Genomic DNA, 21,318 nt, shown 5'->3' with positions numbered 1-21,318 from the left:
TTTTTTGATGCTTCATATACATCTTACTTGAACAGCCTGAAGGTAATGTTATGAACTGCAGTATTTACTGATTTTATGCATGTAAGAGTTTCATGGTGTGTAACTTTCTACTGGTGGTATCATGCTGATTCATGCTGAAACGTTTCAAATTTCTAATTTTTGAATTGGGACTGTGCAATGAATGTGTAGGTAGTTTCCATAAAGTACATGCATGTTTTGTGCTTTTGTCTTTTTTAGATTTAATTGTGGGAGCATTTGGAAGAGGAAAAGTAGCTCTTTACAGGTATGTAGTTGATGGTACACAATTAGTCTCCTAACTGTTTCAGAAGCCTTTCTTTGATGATGTTAGTTTTGCCTTAAATAGCACATACCAACTCTTTATTCTGAAGAACATTTAAAGAATCTGTTTAGAGTTTGGAAGTGTTTTTTCCTCTCAGTTTTTAATCTTTCTTCCATCCTTCCATCTTCATTCTCAAACTTCATGACCCAAATTTCAGCCCTACTACAACAGTTTATATTAACTGATATATAATTAAGTTATATATCAATTAAATGGATGTTCCTTTGTTTGGCTTCTACTCTTTCTTTGAAAATCTTTAAAATGTGCATCTGTGTTACAGGGGAGCAGGGTGAGAGAAATTTACTCTTTACCCTGGCTTTTATAACCAAGAATGAACACTAAGTTGGCAGAAAGAACGTATTAGGAATTGATCACTGCCAAAAACCAAGCATTAAACAACAATTCAAATGCAATAGATTTGGATTCAAAACCTGACCACTTACAGATTTGTAATCTTGGATAAGTTCTGAGTTTTGAGCATCATGTTTTTCACTTTGGGAATTGAGGGTAACAATAGTTACTTTGTAAAGTTTTCTTTTCTTTTTTTTTTTTTTTTAATAAAAGGACATAATAATGACCTAAGCAAAGTACACACTGAAAAGTAACTAGTTAGATACCTGGTCTTCAGAAAATGTTAAACTTCTAAAAAAAAATGGATGGGGAGTTTGGCGCAGAAGGTAAGATGCTGGTTGGGCACCTTCATCCAATATTGGAATACCTGGGTTCTAGTCCCCTCTCCAGCTTCTTATTAATTTGCACCATGAGAGGCAATGGGCGATTGTGTCCCTGCCATCTACATGGAAGATTTAGTTGGAGCTCTGATTCTGGCTTCAACCCAGCACAGCCCTAGCTATTTTGGGCATTTAGGGAATAGACTAGAGAATAAGAGATCTCTCTCTTCTTGCCCTTCAAATAGAAGTAAAATAAAAACTATTTTAAAATCAATAAAACACCGTTTTATAGGAATTCAAGATACAAAGTCAGGTTATCAAGACAAAAAGCAAAGCAAATCCCTGGATGTGCTGGGCATGTTTTGCTAATATATTAGGTGCTCAGAGAGAATCTAAGCTTAGATTTCTCCTGCATCAGTCCCAAGATAACCTTAAAGAAGACTGATTTAGACCAGGCATTCTCAATCTTAGGTTCTAGAGAATTAGATGGTTGAAATCCCCAAGTCTCTGAAATAAGGTCCTTGGGTTTTTGATGGTCATGAATGTGAACCACACAGAGCTGCTGAAGTAAAACTGAATCACACCACACATTGAGCCAGCCATTGCCTTTGTGTCCATGTTTCCCACGGGCAGCTTCCAGCTAAGAACTGAGCACATGAATACAGAAATGAAGGATGCTCCTGCAGACATGAGACTTCTCTCATGGACAGCCTGGGCACATGGACACCACTTTATCCTGATGAATATTCTTATGCAGTCCTCTTGCCTTCCCTCCATTTATTTTTTTGAGGCCCAAACTTCCAGCTTTCATTCTCTCCCCTCCACTTTTTTCTCTTACATATTTGCCCACCCCCAGTCTCTTGTATGTTTAATATCAGTTTGTAATCTGCCTTTCCAAAGTGTGAAGCTAATGTAATACTGAAAACAAAATCCTGTTAACACAGTGCAGATACATTGCATTGAAGATCCTCAAACTCCCATTGTGATACCTTAACAGTAATTACCAAATTGTTAAAGACATTCAAAGTATTCTGCCCTAAGACAGACCTCCATTTGGATAAGGGAAGACTTGTGCAATATGACATCATTTCACACAGCCATCTGGAAACTTTGGTCCCCAGCTCTCATATCTTGAAACCAGATTTTTAAAACTGTTTGGCTTCTTTTCCTCATTATTTACTCTCTTGTCATTATCCTCACCTGGGTGGTTGGAATGACATTTGCTCTGCATCAGTGCCTCTCAAACTTGGCCAAGTTTGAATGATGTGGCAAATTTGTTTAGCATTCCAATGCTTTGCCCTTCCCCAGAGGTTCTGGTTCAGTTGGTACATAGTGGGGCCTGGGTAGAGTATTTGTTTCAATGCACCTTGGGTGGGTATGTTATGCAATTAGGATTGAATAGCTTTTCTCAGGATAAAGTACAACATTATTCTGTCAACCCACCTTGAAGTGTTTAGCTAAATCCACCAAGATCAGTGAGAAAACTGCCAATGAGGCAACACAATAAAATTTACAAGATTCCAGATTACACAAACATAAGTAGCTGTGAGAGGAAGTACGTCTTTAGATATAAATAGATATAGATATCCCAGCAGTGTTTGGAGTCATGTTTCCCAACAATATTTTCACAATATGGTGAGCCCGCTCCACAAAGAAGACAAGTATGTGAATGTGGCTGTATTTGACAGGCACACAGCATACTTCTTTTGTGTTCACAATCTGTCAGATTTGTTTAGAGGTAGTGCGCAAGGTGTGGTGTCCATCTGCTCATTCAGTGAGCAATATTCTCAGCATAAAAGCTGAGAAGGTTGTCATTATGTTCTAGCAGTCAGCTCATTGTTCTCATACGGTTGATTCAAACTTGTGTTTTCTCCCTACAGAGCAAGGCCGGTTGTGACAGTGGATGCTCAGCTTCTGCTGAACCCAATGATTATCAATCTCGAAAATAAAACTTGCCAGATTCCAGACTCCATGACATCAGTGTCCTGGTAAGTTAGTTCCAGATTTGCTCAAACTTTCGCATGTATTTACATGACCTAGGTATCTGGTGATGAATGCAGATTTGGGGTTCATTCATTCTGGGCTGGGACCTGGGGCTTTGCATTTCTAGAAAAGGCTCCCATACAGTGTTACTGCTGCTGCTAGTCGGTGGATTCAGTTTGAGTAGCAAGGGGTTAGTCTTTTGAAAGAATATAACTCTATGCTAGTCTTTGGTTGCTTACTCAGCACATGAAGCGTGCCTCTCCAGGCTGCAGGCTCTTCAATCTCCCTCTCCAACCTACAGGCTTCAATCTCGTAAGAATAAAACCAGTGGGGGAAAATTCCAAGTGAAACAATCTTAGAGATCTCTTTTAGATTCTTGGCACACTGTAATAATTGTTAAACAAATAGAGCAACATACTTTGACTTCTGCATTTGTATGTGCTTTATGGAAACCACTTTGTAGACACATAAAATATCCTCTTTTTAAAAAACATGCAATCTTATATTAAATTACCCAGTTTTCTTGCTAAAAACAGAACTAGTTTCCTAACTTGTCACGTGCAACTAGATAGAATGTTAAACACTATAAAAAGATACTTTTGTGCCCTAAGCTGTATTTTCATGACCCTGCTGTGCTCATCAGCAGTGGGACTGCAGTCCCATTTTCCCTTACCGAAGAAGAATCTGGCTTAAATTCCCCTGCAAGGCTTGCCTCTGAATTGTCATCTGAAGGAATTTCAACACAGAACTTCATTGTAACACAGCTCAAGAAAATGCCACTTAGCTTCTCAAGATGTACGTTTACAAGGGTCAGAAGTTATCATATTGGATAATGCCATTAGGATATGACCTCTGAAAAATCAACAAATCGTTGGCACATCTGAGTATTACCCTCATTTTCCAGATGTGATTTAACGCAGGCAGCATGTTCAGTTCTTGAGAATATCGTAAGATGGTAAAAGCCAGTCTTGACCCAAAAGAAGTTATTTCTAGCCAATTATAGCATGTAGCTGGGGGTTCTAAGAGTTTTGGAGGGTGGAGGCTGGGGAGTCAGGAAAACTCTGAAGAGTTCTTGGAAAGCATCCTGGGGCCAGCAGCTTACCCCCACACTCCCTGCTACCACCCCACGTGGGGAGCCCCATCCTCTCCTTTAAGTGATTTTGGAAGTTGTAGATGGGAAATGCCCTTAGTACATTTTGATATTATTTAAACCTACACAATGGTATAATGAAAACCTGATCTGAGGAAATATGTGAAAGAGCCAGCAATTATTCTTACCCTGGCGTGATAAAGAGAACATCAAGTATGTTGTGAATGCAACTTGACCATAAGTATTAAAACCCTAGTATTCCCATGGACTTCTGTTACTGTCTTCATTACAAAATGGACTTCTAGACTGAATTCCTTGAACCATGCATGGAAAACTCTGGTGAAGAATATTGTTGTTTTCAATAGAGTTTTTTTTTCCTAAGGATTTTACTTGGATGAAAATTTGTTATAAAATATGAGTGGTTTTAATAGATTATGCTATATGGGTTATGGAAAGAACATTATTTTTTTAAAATTGTCTTTCTTTTAAGAGCTATTATTTTATTAGACTGTATTCCTGAGAAAAACGCAAGTTATTATTTACACAAATATATACTATATTCCTTTATTATTATTTGTTCGATTTCATGGTATACATTTTCTGAAAGATGTTTTATTTTCATGTGCACAAGTTTGGAATGTTGCCTCAGGATATTAGAAGACAAAAAACTGGTTCAAGTGAATATATTTCCCAGTTCTTTAAAAATTTAGCTTGATTTTATTCCAAAATTATTGAAAGACTTCTGTTGATTTTCTTTGCTGGATTTTTTTTTTGGCCTATATTTGATATAGCCTTGAATTGTACATCTGAAAAGCGGTTATTTAATCTCTAGTGAGCAAACAATTCTTCACTATTATCAATTCAGATTTATGTGTTTTTCAAACAGCTGTGTAACTTTATAACATATCTGCTACTTGTTAGAAAAAGTCTAGTTCAGTAATTACTAACATAATTGGTGGTTTAATCAATAAGAAAACTGTTTAGTAAAAAATTTCATTTATAATGTAAAAGTCAGTAACTCGCTGTGAAAATTTAAAATAGGTATGACTGATATTATGGAAAATTTGATATTTGTAATAATTAAAATAAGATTGTATTGATAGGAATGAAGAGTGAGGGAGCAAGCATTTACTTATTCTTACCCTGAATGTTCAGAATGAATGTTGGTCCATTGCAATACGATGTTGAGATTTTATTTTCATATTATTGGAACAATGAGTAAATAAACTGCTTTTTGCTAAAGATCTCTATACACTAAGAAGTTGAAATTGGAGTGCCATTATTGATGATTGTGTAAGTTGTAACAGTTCTATTAAAACCTTATAAAAAGGGGCAAAGTCACCAGTGGCTAATGATAGAGAGGTGATAGGAAACAGAGAGAAAGCTAGGTTAATGATGATATCATTCATAAAGCCAGAGCCACTCTTCAGTTGACAGCATCACTCATCAATCAACCGTCCTCTCACAAAAGGCCCGTTTTCCTAATTTTAATATATTCTAGTTGCAAACTTTTAAAATTGTTTGTGTTAGACAAATAATTGTATTTAAACATATTTTAATTTATGTGTGATGCTAATTTTGTTACAAATAGGACTTTATAAAGGCAAATGAGCTTTTATATGTAATGTCATGAAGTAACAAAAACCAACCAAACAAAAAAAGGTTAGTGGATGATTTTTTCACATAGCCTAGTAATTCCAAAGAAGTTGGAAAGAGAAGAATTTCATGTTTGGAAGCCAGGCCTACTAAAAAAAAAGTAACGATGTGATTAGCTAATCATCTTCTAAAATAATTCTAATTGAAGTAGAAGTGGGTTGGATTTGTGATTTCTCTGGAGAAGTGATATGCAGGGATACAAACACTTGCAGTAGTATAGACATCTCAGGAAAAGTTTTGGCTTAATGGTATGTGGCAACTTATATACCTTGAAGGGAGACTGACTGAGGTCACGGCAGATGAATGAATCCCAGATGTGACATATTTTCATTATGTGTTACACAGGAAGCTGACACATAATTAAAATATGATTAGGAATTATTTACTGCTTTTGAATTCTGTGGAGACAGTCATCATACTATGGATTTATCGGTAACAACTTTAAGATCATCATTAAATCATACTGTATTTCTACTTTCTTACAACTACGAGAAGATTCTATGCTTAATGCTGATGGGCCTTGGAATTTTTCAGGACAGAAGTGAGAATATTCAAGCGAGAATGCCACATAAGGCAGAGTCCATTGACCATTTCTTACCACCTCCATGGCCACAGACCCTGGACCAAGTGCAGGCCATTGTATCAGCCACAACAGACATTGTCTTGCACTGTGGGTAGGGCCTGTTGCAGGCAAAACTAGAAAGCACCAAAAATATAGAAAACTACCCTCCCATTATTGTCTCTGTAGCTCATATGCTGTGCCTATCTTGCTTTACGCTCTCTTCTTTCTTTTTTCTCTTCCTTTGATGGTCCCAACTTTAAATCCATTTCATAGTTTCTTCTCACCCATCAACTGAACCAGCTTCCTCTCCTGCAAATTCCTGTCTTTTCCTCCAGCCGCACTGGGTTTCCCTGGATTTCTCAGGTGAGAGCACATCCTAGCCACCCTCTAGGCTTTCCTCCAGCAATTACCCTGCTGGGATACCTCAGTCCTCCCTCCCCAAAGCATGAAGATATGTGTTTATTGAGTAAAGCTGCAAAAAAAAAATAGATTAGTTGGTTAAACCAACCTATCAATGAATCCGTTTATTTCTCTTAATGCTGCCAAGCATTACCTTCTTATATAATCATAGCATCAACTGATGGGAGATGTGTGTCAAAGTACTGATATTGAGAAAAATAACAGTCATTTTGTCTGGGATAGAGGAAAAGGAGAATTTCTCCTACTGAGTCAAAGCTATGAACCAATGAATGTTGGCTCTTATTTTCCCACAGCTTCTCTTTAAGGGTGTGTGCATCCGTGACAGGCCAGAGCATTTCAAACACAATAGGTGAGTAAGTTTTAATTTTTACTTTTTACTTGCTGTCCATTTTTCAACTGGGATTTTATTTATCTATTTTTTAAGGAATTTATTTATACAACATTCCTATGCTGTACTAAGCACATGCAATAGTAAGCACGTCTCCAGACATGAAAAAACCAAGACCAGTGTCAACATGGAAATTTCTACATACATATGTCTTCAATAATTAGTATTAGTAGTGTTTGTAAAAACAGGTATAGCTATGTGGAAAAGTAACCATTCGCATATAAGCATTTCAAAATAATTCTTATTCTGGAAAGAGTCTACAACATTTTTTTCTTGCTCATATATGAGAGGTCTTCAATGTGTTTATGAAAAACTATGCACAGATAAAAAAAATTTGACCCAAAGCAAACTTATCTTTTCATTCCATTTTTCTGTGAGCTCTGTGAAGTACCCTCACATTGTGTTTGATTCCCGCTATGAAAAGCCAGTTTCCTACCTAAACAACAGAGACTGGGAATCCCAGCTCTGGCAGAACTCGGGGCTCTCTGAGTATGTTTCCTCTGCTGATTGTATGTTCTCCATTTCTGTCCCGTAGCCCTGAGGGCTGAGGTGCAGTTAGATGCCCTGAAACAAAAAGGAGCCATTAAGAGAACACTCTTCCTGGAGAACCACCAGCCCCATCACTTCTTCTCTCTGGTGATAAAACGGCAGAAATCTCTCCAGTGCCAGGACTTCATGGTTTACCTTCGAGTAAGTGCTGCAGAGCCATATCTTCTGATATTTCAGGTTCAAATCCAAGTTCCAACCATTTTTCTCGAATATTTCTCGAATCATCTATCATATCTGTCCCTATCATATCAGATCTCCTTCTATTCATTTTCATTTTCACAGGAGGGAACTTTATTTTAAGGTTGAACACTTTCTTTTGACCCATCTAGCCTAATGACCTGTTGTTACTAATTTTGAAGGCTTCTTTTTTGTTTAGAACAAAATCTTGATAATAGCACTCAACTCAGGTGGTTTTCATTTCTCACTGCCTTTCCCAAAAACATAAAAGTCTAACACAATTTATTTGAATTTTTATTCTATGTGAGTTTGTCTTGTTAGATTTTATCAACGTACATTTCAGAGCCAACTCAGGAAACCATTTGGGCATTCAAAGCTTTTATTGAAAGTAATTTATACTTATCTTTTTAAAGGTAGTTTTACAATAATTCTAAAACCATGAAACTTAAAAAGCCGAAGTATTTATCACACAAATTTCCATCCTTGCCATTTGCTACACTGCAATCATTCATTCTTATTTCTTGTCTTCCTTTGAGGGGTTTAGTTAGTAAGGGAGGCCCTTCCAAAGATGAGAAATCCACAGCACAAATGAAAATGTGTGTGTAGGACCCTGAATCTTCCTAAGACTTCTACTGAAACACAGCTGATGGGTGACATGCCTGTTGCTGGCTGTTCATCGCCTACCCCTTTTCTTTTTTCAAATGTGCTGAAGGCATTCTGAAGTTCATGCAAGCAACCACTGAAAGAGATGATAAGGGAAGATAACCCAGATGCTTTCTTCCTCTAAGGCCAAGAGAATTAGTAAAATCTGGCAACCTCATGAAAGCTAAAGTCCTAATTCATCACAGTTTTCATGACATCTGTGGTATAGAAATACAATGTTTCCGGGCCCGGTGGTGTGGCCTAGCGGCTCAAGTCCTCGCCTTGAAAGCCCCGAGATCCCATATGGGCACCGGTTCTAATCCCGGCAGCTCCACTTCCCATCCAGCTCCCTGCTTGTGGCCTGGGAAAGCAGTCGAGGACGGCCCAAAGCTTTGGGACCCTGCACCCTTGTGGGAGACCCAGAAGAGGTTCCTGGTTCCGGCATCGGATTGGTGCGCACCGGCCCGTTGCGGCTCACTTGGGGAGTGAATCATGGGATGGAAGATCTTCCTCTCTGTCTCTCCTCCTCTCTGTATATCCGGCTTTCCAATAATAATAGATCTTTTTAAAAAAAAAAAAAAGAAATACAATGTTTCCTTTGTGAATTAGGCAATTCTGTGAGTTGAAGAATCTGAAGATTCCTCTAGAAGCATCCCTCCATGAAGCCACGGCTGAAAATTACTTTATTACGGAACATATTAATAACACCAGCCCCTGTATACCATGTAAATTAGCATGGTTTTTGGAGCCCATTGCAATACTCCCTGCTTCATCACCCACTTGCACTGACAGAAGTCACAAGTTGCCCACCTTCCAACAATTTATGGAGCTTCTCTTTAGTTTGTGATTATTTTTCCTAGGATGAAGCAGAGTTCCGAGATAAGTTATCTCCAATCAATATTAATTTGAATTACAGTTTGGATGAATCTGCCTTTGAGGAGGGTCTGGAAGTGAAACCCATATTGAACTACTACAGGGACCACGGTGTTAGTGAACAGGTATGTTCCTGGATGATCTGTGAAGATTTGTTCTCCATCCTGTGCTGGGGTGGGCTGGGAGGGGCTTCCGGTGGCTTCCTGCATTATTACTGATGTGTGACTGTGCAACGCAGGCGCACATCCTGGTGGACTGTGGAGAAGACAATCTGTGTATTCCTGACTTGAAGCTGGCAGCTAGATCGTAAGTTTAAATAAATAAACAATGAGCATTACAGCTCATGGAATGCAGCTATTTATTTAAAACTCTCTGGAGCATGCAGACACTTCAGTTGACTACCAAAACTGTGCTGTGTGCATTCCTGAGCGCTGCTCTTTGGGTCAACGTGTGGTTTGGGTCATTGCTTTATCACCGGTGTCAAGTGATATACCCTAAGATTTTTGTCTGGGCCGTTTCATCTTTCAACAACAGAGGGAAAAATATTTTTGTTAAAGGCAAACTAGTCTGTGGGGAAAGCTCAGGTTATGTTTATTTGCCTCCATCAAGTGGACAAAGGATTCAGCCAGGCTGGTTCCATCTACACCTTCAGTAAGCTGGTTTTCACTGCATCCCATGACCCCACGGCATCCTTGCACAGATGAAAGCAACATTCATTGTATTGTAACAAAAGAAGGAAAGGGAAGGGGAGGGAAGGGAAGGGAAGGGAAGGGAAGGGAAAGGAAGGGAAGGGAAGGGAAGGGAAGGGAAGGGAAGGGAAGGGAAGGGAAGGGAAGGGAAGGGAAGGGAAGGGAAGGGAAAGGAAGGGAAAGAAGGAAGGAGAGAGAGGAGGGAGGGAGGAAAGGAAGAAAAGAAAATAGAAAAGAAGAAAGCCTTAAAGTCACATTTTGGATGAAAGCAGGTGTCACCATACCAAAAAAAGGAAGTCAGGGTCTTCCCAGATGTCAGCAGAGGGGAGGGTGCACTGGGTGCTGGCAGTGGCACTACAGTATCTCAGGGGCAGAAACTGGCCTGAGATACAAGCATCTCGCAGTGGAGGAGCAGGCCTGCCCTCCTCTCCTGCCAGGAGTTCTTACTGCCAGCCTTCAGGATCTTTGCCCAAACTTCCTGATTTAACAAATATCCAAAGAAATAGCTTTGAGTCCTGGACAAAAGTGGGAGAGGTATTTCCAAATGTTGGTTTGATTTGGAAAAAAAAAAAAATATTCTCTCAGCTTTTTAGGATCTTATGTTATCAGCCTCTTTCTTCCCTCTTTATTTACCATGTGTTGTTGCCCTGTCTTGGTTTCTGTCATTTTCTTCCTAAGGTATGTTTTTAGTGATATGCTGGAGTTGGCTCATTCTTGCTTTAAACCCCATGCTACATTTGCAGAGACCTTGCTGGTGTATTGTTAAGTATGTTTGCAGCTTTTAAATCAACCCTGGTAGGGGACGCTGTGCACTGTCACTGGAATTAACAAATGCTCTACTAAATAATGGGGTTTTGTTTTGGTTTTTGTTTTTGAGATTTGGTGTTTAACATTTACCAGCACTCTACCAGATCTCTTCCTACCCTTCCAGTCCAAAGATGGTTGTCTGGACTCTTGCCATTATTTGCTCATGGTGATCCATCTTCATGTTGGTCTGAGCCTTGTAGTCACCATTTTCCTTCCTTTCTTCCCACATAGATCCTTAAATCAGATATCTAAGGAAGCAGAGGAGTTGCCTAATGATTATTTTTAAATTGAACTTTTAGAGATAAGCATCAGGTAATCATTGGAGATGAAAATCACCTTATGCTCATAATAAATGCAAGAAATGAGGGGGAAGGAGCCTATGAAGCTGAACTCTTTGTAATGATACCGGAGGAGGCAGATTACGTCGGGATTGAACGCAACAACAAGGTAATTAATGTATATGAATTATTTGAAGCACAGAGCTGCACTGATTTTTGAAGTCAAGTAAATGTCAAGTAGGGTCTTGCAGCTGAGAGTTTTTTTCATAACTAAAAAAGCACAAAACAGTATCTTACATTATTTTGTCATAATAGCAGTAAATCCATAGGAGCATGGGACCACACAGTGCTGATGACTATTTTTACCACATTGCAAGGTTCAGTTGGCCAAAGATTGGGACCTGAAGTTACGAAAAGAACAAGTCTGGCAGGCAGTAGAAGTTTCCCAGCATGATCAATCGGCTACATTGCCAGGCTAACTCTTTATCCTACTGGCTTCCTAATCCATGTTTTGAGTTCCTTGAAGTTGCAAGTGGGTCACAGGAGGCCTGGTTTTCATTATTGGTTAGGGAAGAAGGGCCAACCAATCCCTGCAGAGCACTGATAATAGCCTGCACAGGCACTGGAGAGAAAACAAGTTCATTTTTCTTCCTACTTGGTCCACCTTGTCAGGACTGTGACCAGGAAGAGCCTGGTGTTCCTCATTTGCCAGTCCTTAGTGCTGGTATTTACTGAAATGCCCCACCGCTGATATTTATAACCTCACCTTTTCTATCAGAACACAAGTCTTCCAACTCACAGTATCCTTGGGTTCTACAGTGTTTTGTTCTTGTTTTTGTTCCCCCCCCTTTTTTATTACATTGCATTATGTGACACAGTTTTATAGGCACTGGGATTCCCCCACCCCTGCCCAAACCCTCCCCCCATGGTGGATTCCTCCACCTTGCTGCATTGCCACAGTTCAAGTTCAGTCGAGATTCTTTCATTGCAAGCATATACCAAGCATAGAGTCCAGCATCTTATTGTCCAGATAAGTTCAACAGCTTCTTGGGGAGACCATCTCTGGTCTGAAGGTAGAGCCAGTAGAGTGTCATCCCCATCAATTAAAAGCCCCAACATAACATCAGCAACAATTCATAATGTTATGGAATTAGTGGACAGAGTATTGGGTAACCAATATGTTAAAAAAAAAATACAAGTTCTTAACCACATGAGGTTGAGATAATATTACATTTTACAGGTACTATTTTACATATTGACATCATTTTATCTTAAATTAAGGGAAACATGTGGTATCTAACCTTTTTGGATTGGCTCATTTCCCTTAGCATTATGGTTTCCAGTTGGGCCCATTTGGCCACAAAGGACTGCATTTTGTTTTTTTTTAATAGCTGAGTAGTATTCCAGTGTTCTTAAACACTTGTTCTAGAAAACCGTTTTGAGCACATTGCAGGATACTGGGAGGAAAGGAGGGTGTCCCTTATTGCTAGAAACATACAGGCTCAAAGTTAAGCATAGAGACCAAGTTTCTCATTGCTTTCATGGGTTCAGGTATGTCATAGGTACTCCTTAAATGTTTGCTAATAGATTTGCTCCATTTAACTAAAATTCACCAAATGTCTGTGAGTTTTCAAATACAACTTTCTTAGGTGAGCTTATACATTAAGGAGATTGAATAGTTTAATGTAAACTAAATTCCTCTAAAAAGATATTAATAAACTGTTGTGATGTTGGCATTTTAAGACATATAGAAATATAGGAAATATGAAATTCTCTAGTCACTTCTTTTTTAAAGTTGAATTATCTCAGTTTAAATAGATAAGTAACAAGTATCTTTATAGTAATTTAAAATCATTATGAATTTTTATTAAAGAAATTTAATCTCCAAGTTCTTTAACTTGCATCTATTAAGTGGGAATAGATTTCTGTTATGTCAACTCTATCTTAAGAAAATGATTTTAAACAAAACAAAACAGAGCAACAACAACAAAAACCTCCCAGATGTCCCAACTCTCCCATGTCCACCACGGGTTGGAAAGAGGAAGACCATTCCAACTTCTTTCAAATGAGTTTTTAGCTCTCTAGCCTGTTTTTCTCTAATTTCCAATATGAAAATCAATTCATGCCTTGATTTCTCCAGTGAATCATCTGTAAGCATCCTATTTACTTATTTCTGCATGTGATTTTTAAAATCCTCATTTCTCTACTAAAGTCACTTCCAGATATTTTAAAATGAGAATAAACAGGGCACATACACTCAATTCATAAAGATGACGCTCAGTTCTATTCTGTGTCCAAAACAAGTCATCTCTAAAAAAAGGAGTAAGAAAGAAAAATACCCCCTATGAATACTTACATGCAAATCGTACATAAGCAACACAAAAGGAAAGTTCAAGTGTGTTGTTCTAAAAAGCTTTCCAGGACTCCACTCCTATTTTTGTTTCAATTCCCTTCATATCATTCAACCCCAACTTCATTAAACAAAGTTTCTATTCTAAAATGTTCTTTTAGCCAAATATCCAGTTGAATGTTCACTTTGTGGCATGGTAAACATGGGAGAACATTTATCCTTCTATCTTTGGCTATAAACATTACAGCAGACATTATCCATAATCTCCAATGATTCATTCCCAATTTATTTTCCCCATCAGTTTCCCTCGGGCAGAAAATCAACTTTATATGACTAAGCCAAATCCTACTTTCTTCTTTGTTTTTAATCAGTTTGAGGTTTGTGTACCTTCGTATTTAAGCTAAATTCAAGGAATTCTTGAAAAATTATTTTCTTTTCAGAGGGAAGGTATTGGGAACCATCTGATTGTAATCTGGTTGTTTTGTTGAAAACATTCACTTTCTAGATGTGGAGCCTCACTTTCTGTAGAAACCTGAACAGCTTTTATACTTCTCTTTGATGACTCATCTCTGACATAAAGGCCTGTGTGCTCTGGCTGTAGCGTTGTAAGACAATGACCATGACAACAGATATACCATCTTAGCCATGTTGAAGTGTAAATATACTCAGGGGACTGTGGGGCTCTGCCCATCATCCCACAATGAAATGCTAATGCCCTGTGCCCCTTTCCTTCCAGGCTCTAGATTCACCAGTATTCTTTCTGATTCTGTGAGTTGACTCTCTAGGGATCTCAGCTGCCTCTCCACATGGACATCTCCCTGTCGGTTCGTCTTCAGCAGTCCAGGACTAGGTTTTTTCCTCCTGCCACACTCTCAGCCCTCTCTCACCCTGCTTTTCCTGTCTCAGAGAACGGCACCACCATGCACCTGCATTCAAAAGTCCCAAGTTAGTTTTTGAAGGACTGTGCTATTGTAATAACTTAGATTATAATAATATAGGAGAAATCAGTGGAAGGAGGAGATTGTGAGGGTGGAATCCCTGAACCTATGGAACTATAGAATAAAAGATAAATTAAAAAAAAAAGCCCCAAGTCAGCCCCAAACCTCTCAGGAGCTGAACCAGGCAGGCACCATCTTCTCCACGGTTGCTGCCTAAGTTTCCTACTTCATCCCTTCCCCAGGAGCAATCCTTCAAAATGCAAATCTCACCAGGTCCCTCTCTTGCTCAAGCCTCACCTCCCCATTGCTTCTAGGATCAGATCCAAATCCTTTAGATGGCTTGATACACCACCTGCTCACCCCTTCAACCTCACTGCTAATTGTTGGTTCTTTCCTTTGCCCTACACCCTAAATTCCAGCAGGATTGGCTTTTTTCGGTTACTATAGTTCCCATCCACTCTGGCCATTCCGTCTCCCTGACTCACTCACCTACTGTTGTTCCTTTTCCCCTGCCTTGCTGCTTTGTTCTCATGTTTCAGAACTTCATGATCACTGAGCCTGCTCACACTGATGGAACAGTTGTTATGGGTGGAGTACTGTGCTGAACTCTTGTATTTATGCCAGTTGATCCTTATAATAGCCTAATGGAGAATTTGCTATTATTAACCCCATTTTTAGATAAGGAGAAATCAAGGTGTACGCCCACAGCTACACAGCTTTTACATAGCAGAACCAGGATTGAAACCTTGTCATTAGTCCAAGCCCCAGTTCTTCACCACTGATCTGTATGTCCTTATCAATTTAGGTGCCACTTCCTCCAGGATGCCTTCTCTGATTGCTTATATATGACTATTTATTCCTCTACCATAAAACTAATCAAACTGTGCTATAATGTGTTTCTAGACTTGAAAGTGCTTGCCATTATCATTCTTACAATTGTTATAGGACTTGAGAATCCAGTGAAGACCAGGGACTTATTTAGGGAACTGATGAATAGCAGATCCACAGTGAGTGTTTTGAGTGAGTGAATATATGAATGCCTAACACTCCGAGAGTTATAAATGGATTAGAACAGGATGTCTCTAGATCCACTGAGGGAAAGAATCCACAAATATCTATTGTTTCTCTTATTACAGAGAGGAAATAAAGGTTAAAAAAAGAAAAAGGGTAGAGGCGATGTGGGAGGGAGAAAAAAAATCTTTGATGGATGTCAAATAACTATTTCTGGAAAGCTGTAAAAATGTACATCTAACTTTTAACCTTTAGGTAAGCTCAAAATGCTTACCATAGAATTACCAATCCCTGAATTCTAATCAAGGGATACCTGCACACTTCTGAAAGCTTTCATTGGCTCCTTCCCCACCCCACACCCAGCCTGCTTTCTTGATGGAATTAATCATTTCATAAAACATCTCTACATGATTAGGGTTAATTACAGATCCTTGAGACCTCTGAATATACACTAACATTATCCTTGAGGAGATTACCAGCTTTGAGGAAATATGTTTCTTGGTGTCTATGGCAGAATTCCTAGGTCACTCAGGGTATTGGGCAGGAGGGCAGGTATTCAATGATATCATAAATACAATAAATTCATTCCTTTCTCAATCATTAGAACAGGGCTTTCAATGCATGGTCGGCCTGGGTGGTCCTGAGAAGAGGACATGACAGCCCTATGCTTGTGTGTGCCTCATCTCTTGTCTTACCCATTCAAACTTGTCACTGTGCCTGGCCCTCCTCCATGCCCTGGGAATAGAACAGACCCCAAAAATCCTTTCCCTCTGCAGGCTTATATTCCCCAAGCATGTAATTCCCTTCCAGAACCCTTCACCTAGATGCTTGCAGTGTGTCACGTTATTTTTACGTTTTGTTTGCTTTTTTATGATGAAGTAAAAAGGAAGGGAGGATTGTGTCTGACACTTTAACTTGAAAGATTCATGTTACTTTCTTATATAGTTTCAATAGACCTAAAAGGTAGATACATTATCGTACCGGACCTGTCTTTGATGACCCAATCACAAGGACAGAAATTCCCAATGCTCAGCTTTCTTGGCAGCTAAGAATAGATTGAGAACAGGAGCTGGAGCTGGGAGCAGAGGACAGCAGTGCCCCGACACATCCACTTCACTTTCCCTCTTACCAGCATAACCTTCAGACCTTGCCAGCATGTGGCTGCCACACCCCTGCAGCCCTAAGTAACATTCTCCATTCAGGATAGGAAATAGAAGGAAGGAGATTGGAAGCACGAGTTAAACTTAAGTTGTTCTCTCTACATCTTAAATAGCTGGAGGACTCTACAGAATTGATGAGCTCATCTCCAAAGGGGACTGTGTGATGCAGAAAGTTGTGCTCAAGGCTATTCTGTTGTGAATGATCATGGAGTTCCGTGATCATCAGAACAGGTTACTGTTCATTTGTTTTCACAAGGTTAACACAAGAAATTATTTTTTTAACTCATGTTTAATTATTTGGAATCTTCCTGTCCAGAGTTTAACATCAACATTGGTGGGAATTAGAGTCTAAAACGTTGATATAAATGCTGTGTTCACTTTTCTTCCCCTCATGAATACCACAAATGTTTTTGCCAACCCCATGTTTCTTTCTAAAATTTCACTTTTTCCTCTTCTGCACTCAGGGTCACAAATCAATATGGGTGCCTGGTAACCTGCACAGATGTTTGAAATTTAAGGATGCTCCTGGGCCCCCAGCACTGCCCTGTGACAGGACAGAATTTACTCTGACCTCTGAATCGTATGCTGGTTCTTTCTCGTTTATAGGCATTGCGAACTCTGAGCTGTGAGTACAAAATGGAAAACGTGACCAGAATGGTGGTGTGTGACCTTGGGAACCCTATGGTGGCTGGAACCAATGTAAGGAAAACTGGAAGTATTTGCCGATTTCTGCCTCATTAATTTTTTTTTTTTTTTTTGCTTGTCTTACTTATATTTTTCAAAAGTTTTTTCTTTTTTTTTTACATTTTTTTTATTAATTTCATTGCATTATGTGACACATTTTTTTATGCACTGGGATTCCCCCCGCCCCTCCCCAAACCCTCCCCCCCTCCCCACGGTGGATTGCTCCACCTTTTTGCATTTCCATAGTTCAAATTCAGTTGACATTCTTTCATTGGAGGTTTTGACCAATCATAAAGTCCAGCATCTTATTGTCCTGGTAAGTTCAATGGCTTCTTGGTGAGACCATCTCTGGTCTGAAGGTAGAACCAGCAGAGTATCATCCCAATCAAGTAAAAAACCCAACATAATATTTACAACCATTTACAACATTATGGCATTAATTGACATGGTATTGATTAACCAGTATGTTACTAGGGAAATGCAGGTTCTCAACCACAACCTGTGACTTCCTCATAGACATTTCAATTTTGGTTTATATTCAACCATGTTCTATATACCTTAAAATGGCTATAGATTGCTATTCAGCTGTCTCTTGTCTATTTTAATGTTTCGTGAGGACCATCAGGATCGCTCCAGAAACCCCTCATAACAAACAAACAAATGAACAAACAAACTAGAATAGATAGACAGAGAACAACTAGGAAAGCTTAGAAACAGACAGGAAGCAGTCAGCCGGAATTCACTTATAACTCACTGAGTGGGACACAAAGATCAGTTACTCCTCTCTGGGGTGATAAAGATTTCTCTGTACACCCCTCCCAAAAACATTCACCTAAACTGTTGACATATGTCCTGTTAAAGTTATAGTTAGGCTACCCGAAAAACAACCAGGTTCAGCAAAATCATGCTTCAATGCTATAAAATGCCTCATTAATTTTAAGAGAACACTAATGGAAAGCTCCCCAATTAGCTCTCGGGAGCTCAGCACAAAGCAACTAAAACAAATTAGACAGGAAATCACCAGCAGGGTGGGATTTAGCATGAAAACCCACACAGAGTGAATCAAATCAGGTTGAAAACACACAGAAAAGCATAGACTTTTATAGGCTTTCTCTTTAGACATGATGACTCCTGTGGAACTCAACTGCAACCAATCTATGACAATTTACCAAAGTTTTTTTTCTTTGAATTAACAAAAATGGAAGAATATTTTAAAATCGTAAGACAAAGATATCATTCACAGTATTTTTATATTAAAATATTACTATAGTTTAGAATTTTTATTTACTTATTTTTACTTTCTTACTCGAAAGTCAAAGAGACAAAGAAAAATAGAGACAGAGATCCTCCAATGGTGATTCATTCCTCAAATATCTTCTATGGCCAGGGCTGGACAGGGTCAGTGCCAGGAGCCAGGAACTTCATCCAGCTCTCCCACATGAATAGCAGAAACTGAACTACCTGAGCCATCATCTAATCTAGTGCCTCCCTGGGTTTTCATTAGCAGAAGGCTGGGTTGGAAGCAGATCCAGGGCTCACACCCAGGTACTCACAGGCATCCCAAGCAGTAACAACTGCTTTGCCAAATGCTCATCCTTACAATCCAATTTTTTAATCAGCTTTACAAAAGTCTGTATTTCTCATTGCCTCACTTGAATAATAATACAGAAAAGTGTTAGTAACAAGGGCAAGGAAATGTTAACAGAGATCTCCACCATGCTTGTAAAAGAATGGAAATTTTATGTCCCTCTTACTGCCATTTCTTTTTATTTCCAGGTTTAGGAAATTCCAATTCAGGATTATTTATGGACAATCAATTTATTTTTAGCCAATTACAGGTTTTTTATGTATACACAGAATTATCACAGTGGTGATTATTTTATGAAGTCATAAATCAGAAAAAGTCTTCAATATTAAAAACCCTAGAATTATTTCTTATATAAATCATATATACATATTTTTCTATTTAAAATTAACTGTTGAAAGTATTTAGCCTAGTGATTAAATGCTTGTGCCCCACATTGGGGTGGTTGCATTTGATTCCTGGCTCAAGCTGCAGATTAGCTTCTGTCTAATGCAGACCCTGACACTAGTTCAAGTGATTGGGTTGCTGCCACCCACATGAGAGACCAGGGTGCATTCCTGCCTCTCAGCTGTGGTCCCGACCCAGCCAACACTGTTGCGAGCATTTAGGAAATGTATTGATGGATGGGAGCTTTCTCTGTCTTTTCCTGTGACTGTCCTTATTTCTCTGTTTTCTCTTAAATAAATATAAAGGATGTCACTTAAAATGTTTATGATTATTAATGATGTAAGCTATCTGAAAAAAAATCCATGAAAATTTGTAATTGTGTAGAGCAACTTTCTGAAGTACAGAATTCTGCAGGGTGCTAATCCCTTAGCTAGCCTGTAAAAGGGAGTGCTCTGGTCCCTGCACAGAATCACATCTTTCTTGGCATGTGTATATTTGTATGTTTACAGTGTCAATAAATAAGATATTCAGCCCAATGTCTGACATATTTTCTTGAGTGTTTCAAACTTTCTCTCAGTATCTGTCCCTAGTATATATTTTAGGCTATTATGCTAGAATAATACATTTGCTCTTTAACATTATGTTGTGCACTGATTTGGGGTATTGAAAAAATTGTGACAGACTATAGTCTAAACTCACTTCATAGGTCAAAATGATCATTGAAAGAAAGATAGATTCCTGTATCAAATTGTTACTGGTTACCATGGATTGATTGCCTTCTGGGTTACAATCCAATGGCTAGGGAATGGGAGGGCATTTTTCCAAACAACCCTCTGAGTCACATATTTCCTTCATGTTGTGGGTGAGGAAACTGAGAACCAAGAAGTCACTCCACTGCCCAAAGCCACACTGCACCAGGATCTAAGCCAGGCCTAACCACAAAGCCCATGTTCTGCATCCGGTCTGCAACAATGTCAGAAGTGCTTGGATAAAAACTAACGAATAACAGATGAGACTTCAAAATGAAGCTATGAAAGATGTCTAAACTGAGATATGCAAACATTTTTCATTATAATCCTTTTATCTGGAAGCTAATAAATTCTGTTGCTGGTTCTGAGGAAGAACCCAACCACTGAAGTTGCGGTAAAGAGGTTGACCTAAGGCCAAAGGGAAATACATGGACATGGCATGGACAGGGTTAGCATGTGTAAGTGACCAGCCTCTCATTCATGTTTCCATATTAGAAGCATTAAATCTAGACTAAAGATCATTTTGGATGATCCATAATGAAAGATAACCTTGGAACAAAAACTTGCCATCGGTGTCATTGAAAGGAGAGTGTAAAAACAGCAGTGTGGTCTGAACCACAATGTGTTTATGTCAGGGATGTCGATCTGTGTTACCAGAGGAGTAAATTGTTTGTAGAAGTCAGAGGAGTAAATTGTTTATCTTCATTTATCTCTGAAGCCTATAGCAGAAGAAACCTAATAGCTTTCTTATCTCACCCTTTAATGCCCTGAAACACATCAAATTTTATTGCATTCTGTTTTGTTATAAAATGCTTTGATTTATTTACTTCTTCATTTGTACTTCAGAAAAAATTCTCTCAGTGAATTGTAGTAAAATTCCACATGGAAAAGTCATCCTAAGTATTTTAAAAGGCACTGTAATTGCCAGGAACGTCTATTCCAGTTCCAATATTTTATATAAAAAGTGATTTTCCAAGTGATCTTTTATTTTAATAAAGTATTCAGTACAATATTTAGAAACTTGTGATTTTTAGGTAGTAATGTCACTTTCATATCACATCTGTAGTTATATACTATTTTTGGTCAAAAAGAATCTCACAAGTTTTCTCAAGCAGGACAATTAAAAAAGTGGTGTGCTATCCTTAGGGCCAGTGCCCAGAGTGCTTGTGTTTAGAACAGCCTGGCCTCCACCATATAGGAAACGGTCTTGCTGAATGGTTGGATAGCTTCCTTCACAGTGTAGTAAGATTGTCATCATTGGAAGTGTGCAAAGAGGGGCACACTCTCATCATTCTTTCAACAATTTTGATTATTTCCCTTCTATACATC

General features: G+C 38.8%; 1 protein-coding gene and 1 long non-coding RNA gene across 2 annotated transcripts in view; one reads left to right on the top strand and one right to left on the bottom strand.

The window, feature by feature from the left end:
- The window catches only part of ITGA8 (integrin subunit alpha 8), a 170,343-nt gene that overhangs the window by 89,075 nt on the left and 59,950 nt on the right, over window positions 1-21,318 (top strand). Inside the window, exons 14-21 of the mRNA XM_058669292.1 lie at window positions 238-283; window positions 2,892-2,999; window positions 7,016-7,071; window positions 7,646-7,800; window positions 9,339-9,476; window positions 9,590-9,657; window positions 11,147-11,294; window positions 17,191-17,283. Coding sequence (XP_058525275.1) covers window positions 238-283; window positions 2,892-2,999; window positions 7,016-7,071; window positions 7,646-7,800; window positions 9,339-9,476; window positions 9,590-9,657; window positions 11,147-11,294; window positions 17,191-17,283 — 812 coding nt within the window. The remainder of the gene's footprint in view (window positions 1-237; window positions 284-2,891; window positions 3,000-7,015; window positions 7,072-7,645; window positions 7,801-9,338; window positions 9,477-9,589; window positions 9,658-11,146; window positions 11,295-17,190; window positions 17,284-21,318) is intronic.
- Window positions 7,547-21,318, bottom strand: part of LOC131481250 (uncharacterized) — a 201,033-nt gene continuing 187,261 nt past the window's right edge. Inside the window, exon 5 of the long non-coding RNA XR_009246183.1 lies at window positions 7,547-7,674. This is a non-coding gene — a long non-coding RNA (uncharacterized LOC131481250). The remainder of the gene's footprint in view (window positions 7,675-21,318) is intronic.

This window comes from Ochotona princeps, chromosome 10 (assembly GCF_030435755.1).
Source record: "Ochotona princeps isolate mOchPri1 chromosome 10, mOchPri1.hap1, whole genome shotgun sequence".
Taxonomy (NCBI): Eukaryota; Metazoa; Chordata; class Mammalia; order Lagomorpha; family Ochotonidae; genus Ochotona; species Ochotona princeps.
Note: the sequence above shows the minus strand (reverse complement) of the source record. Positions and strands in the feature narration are given on the sequence as shown.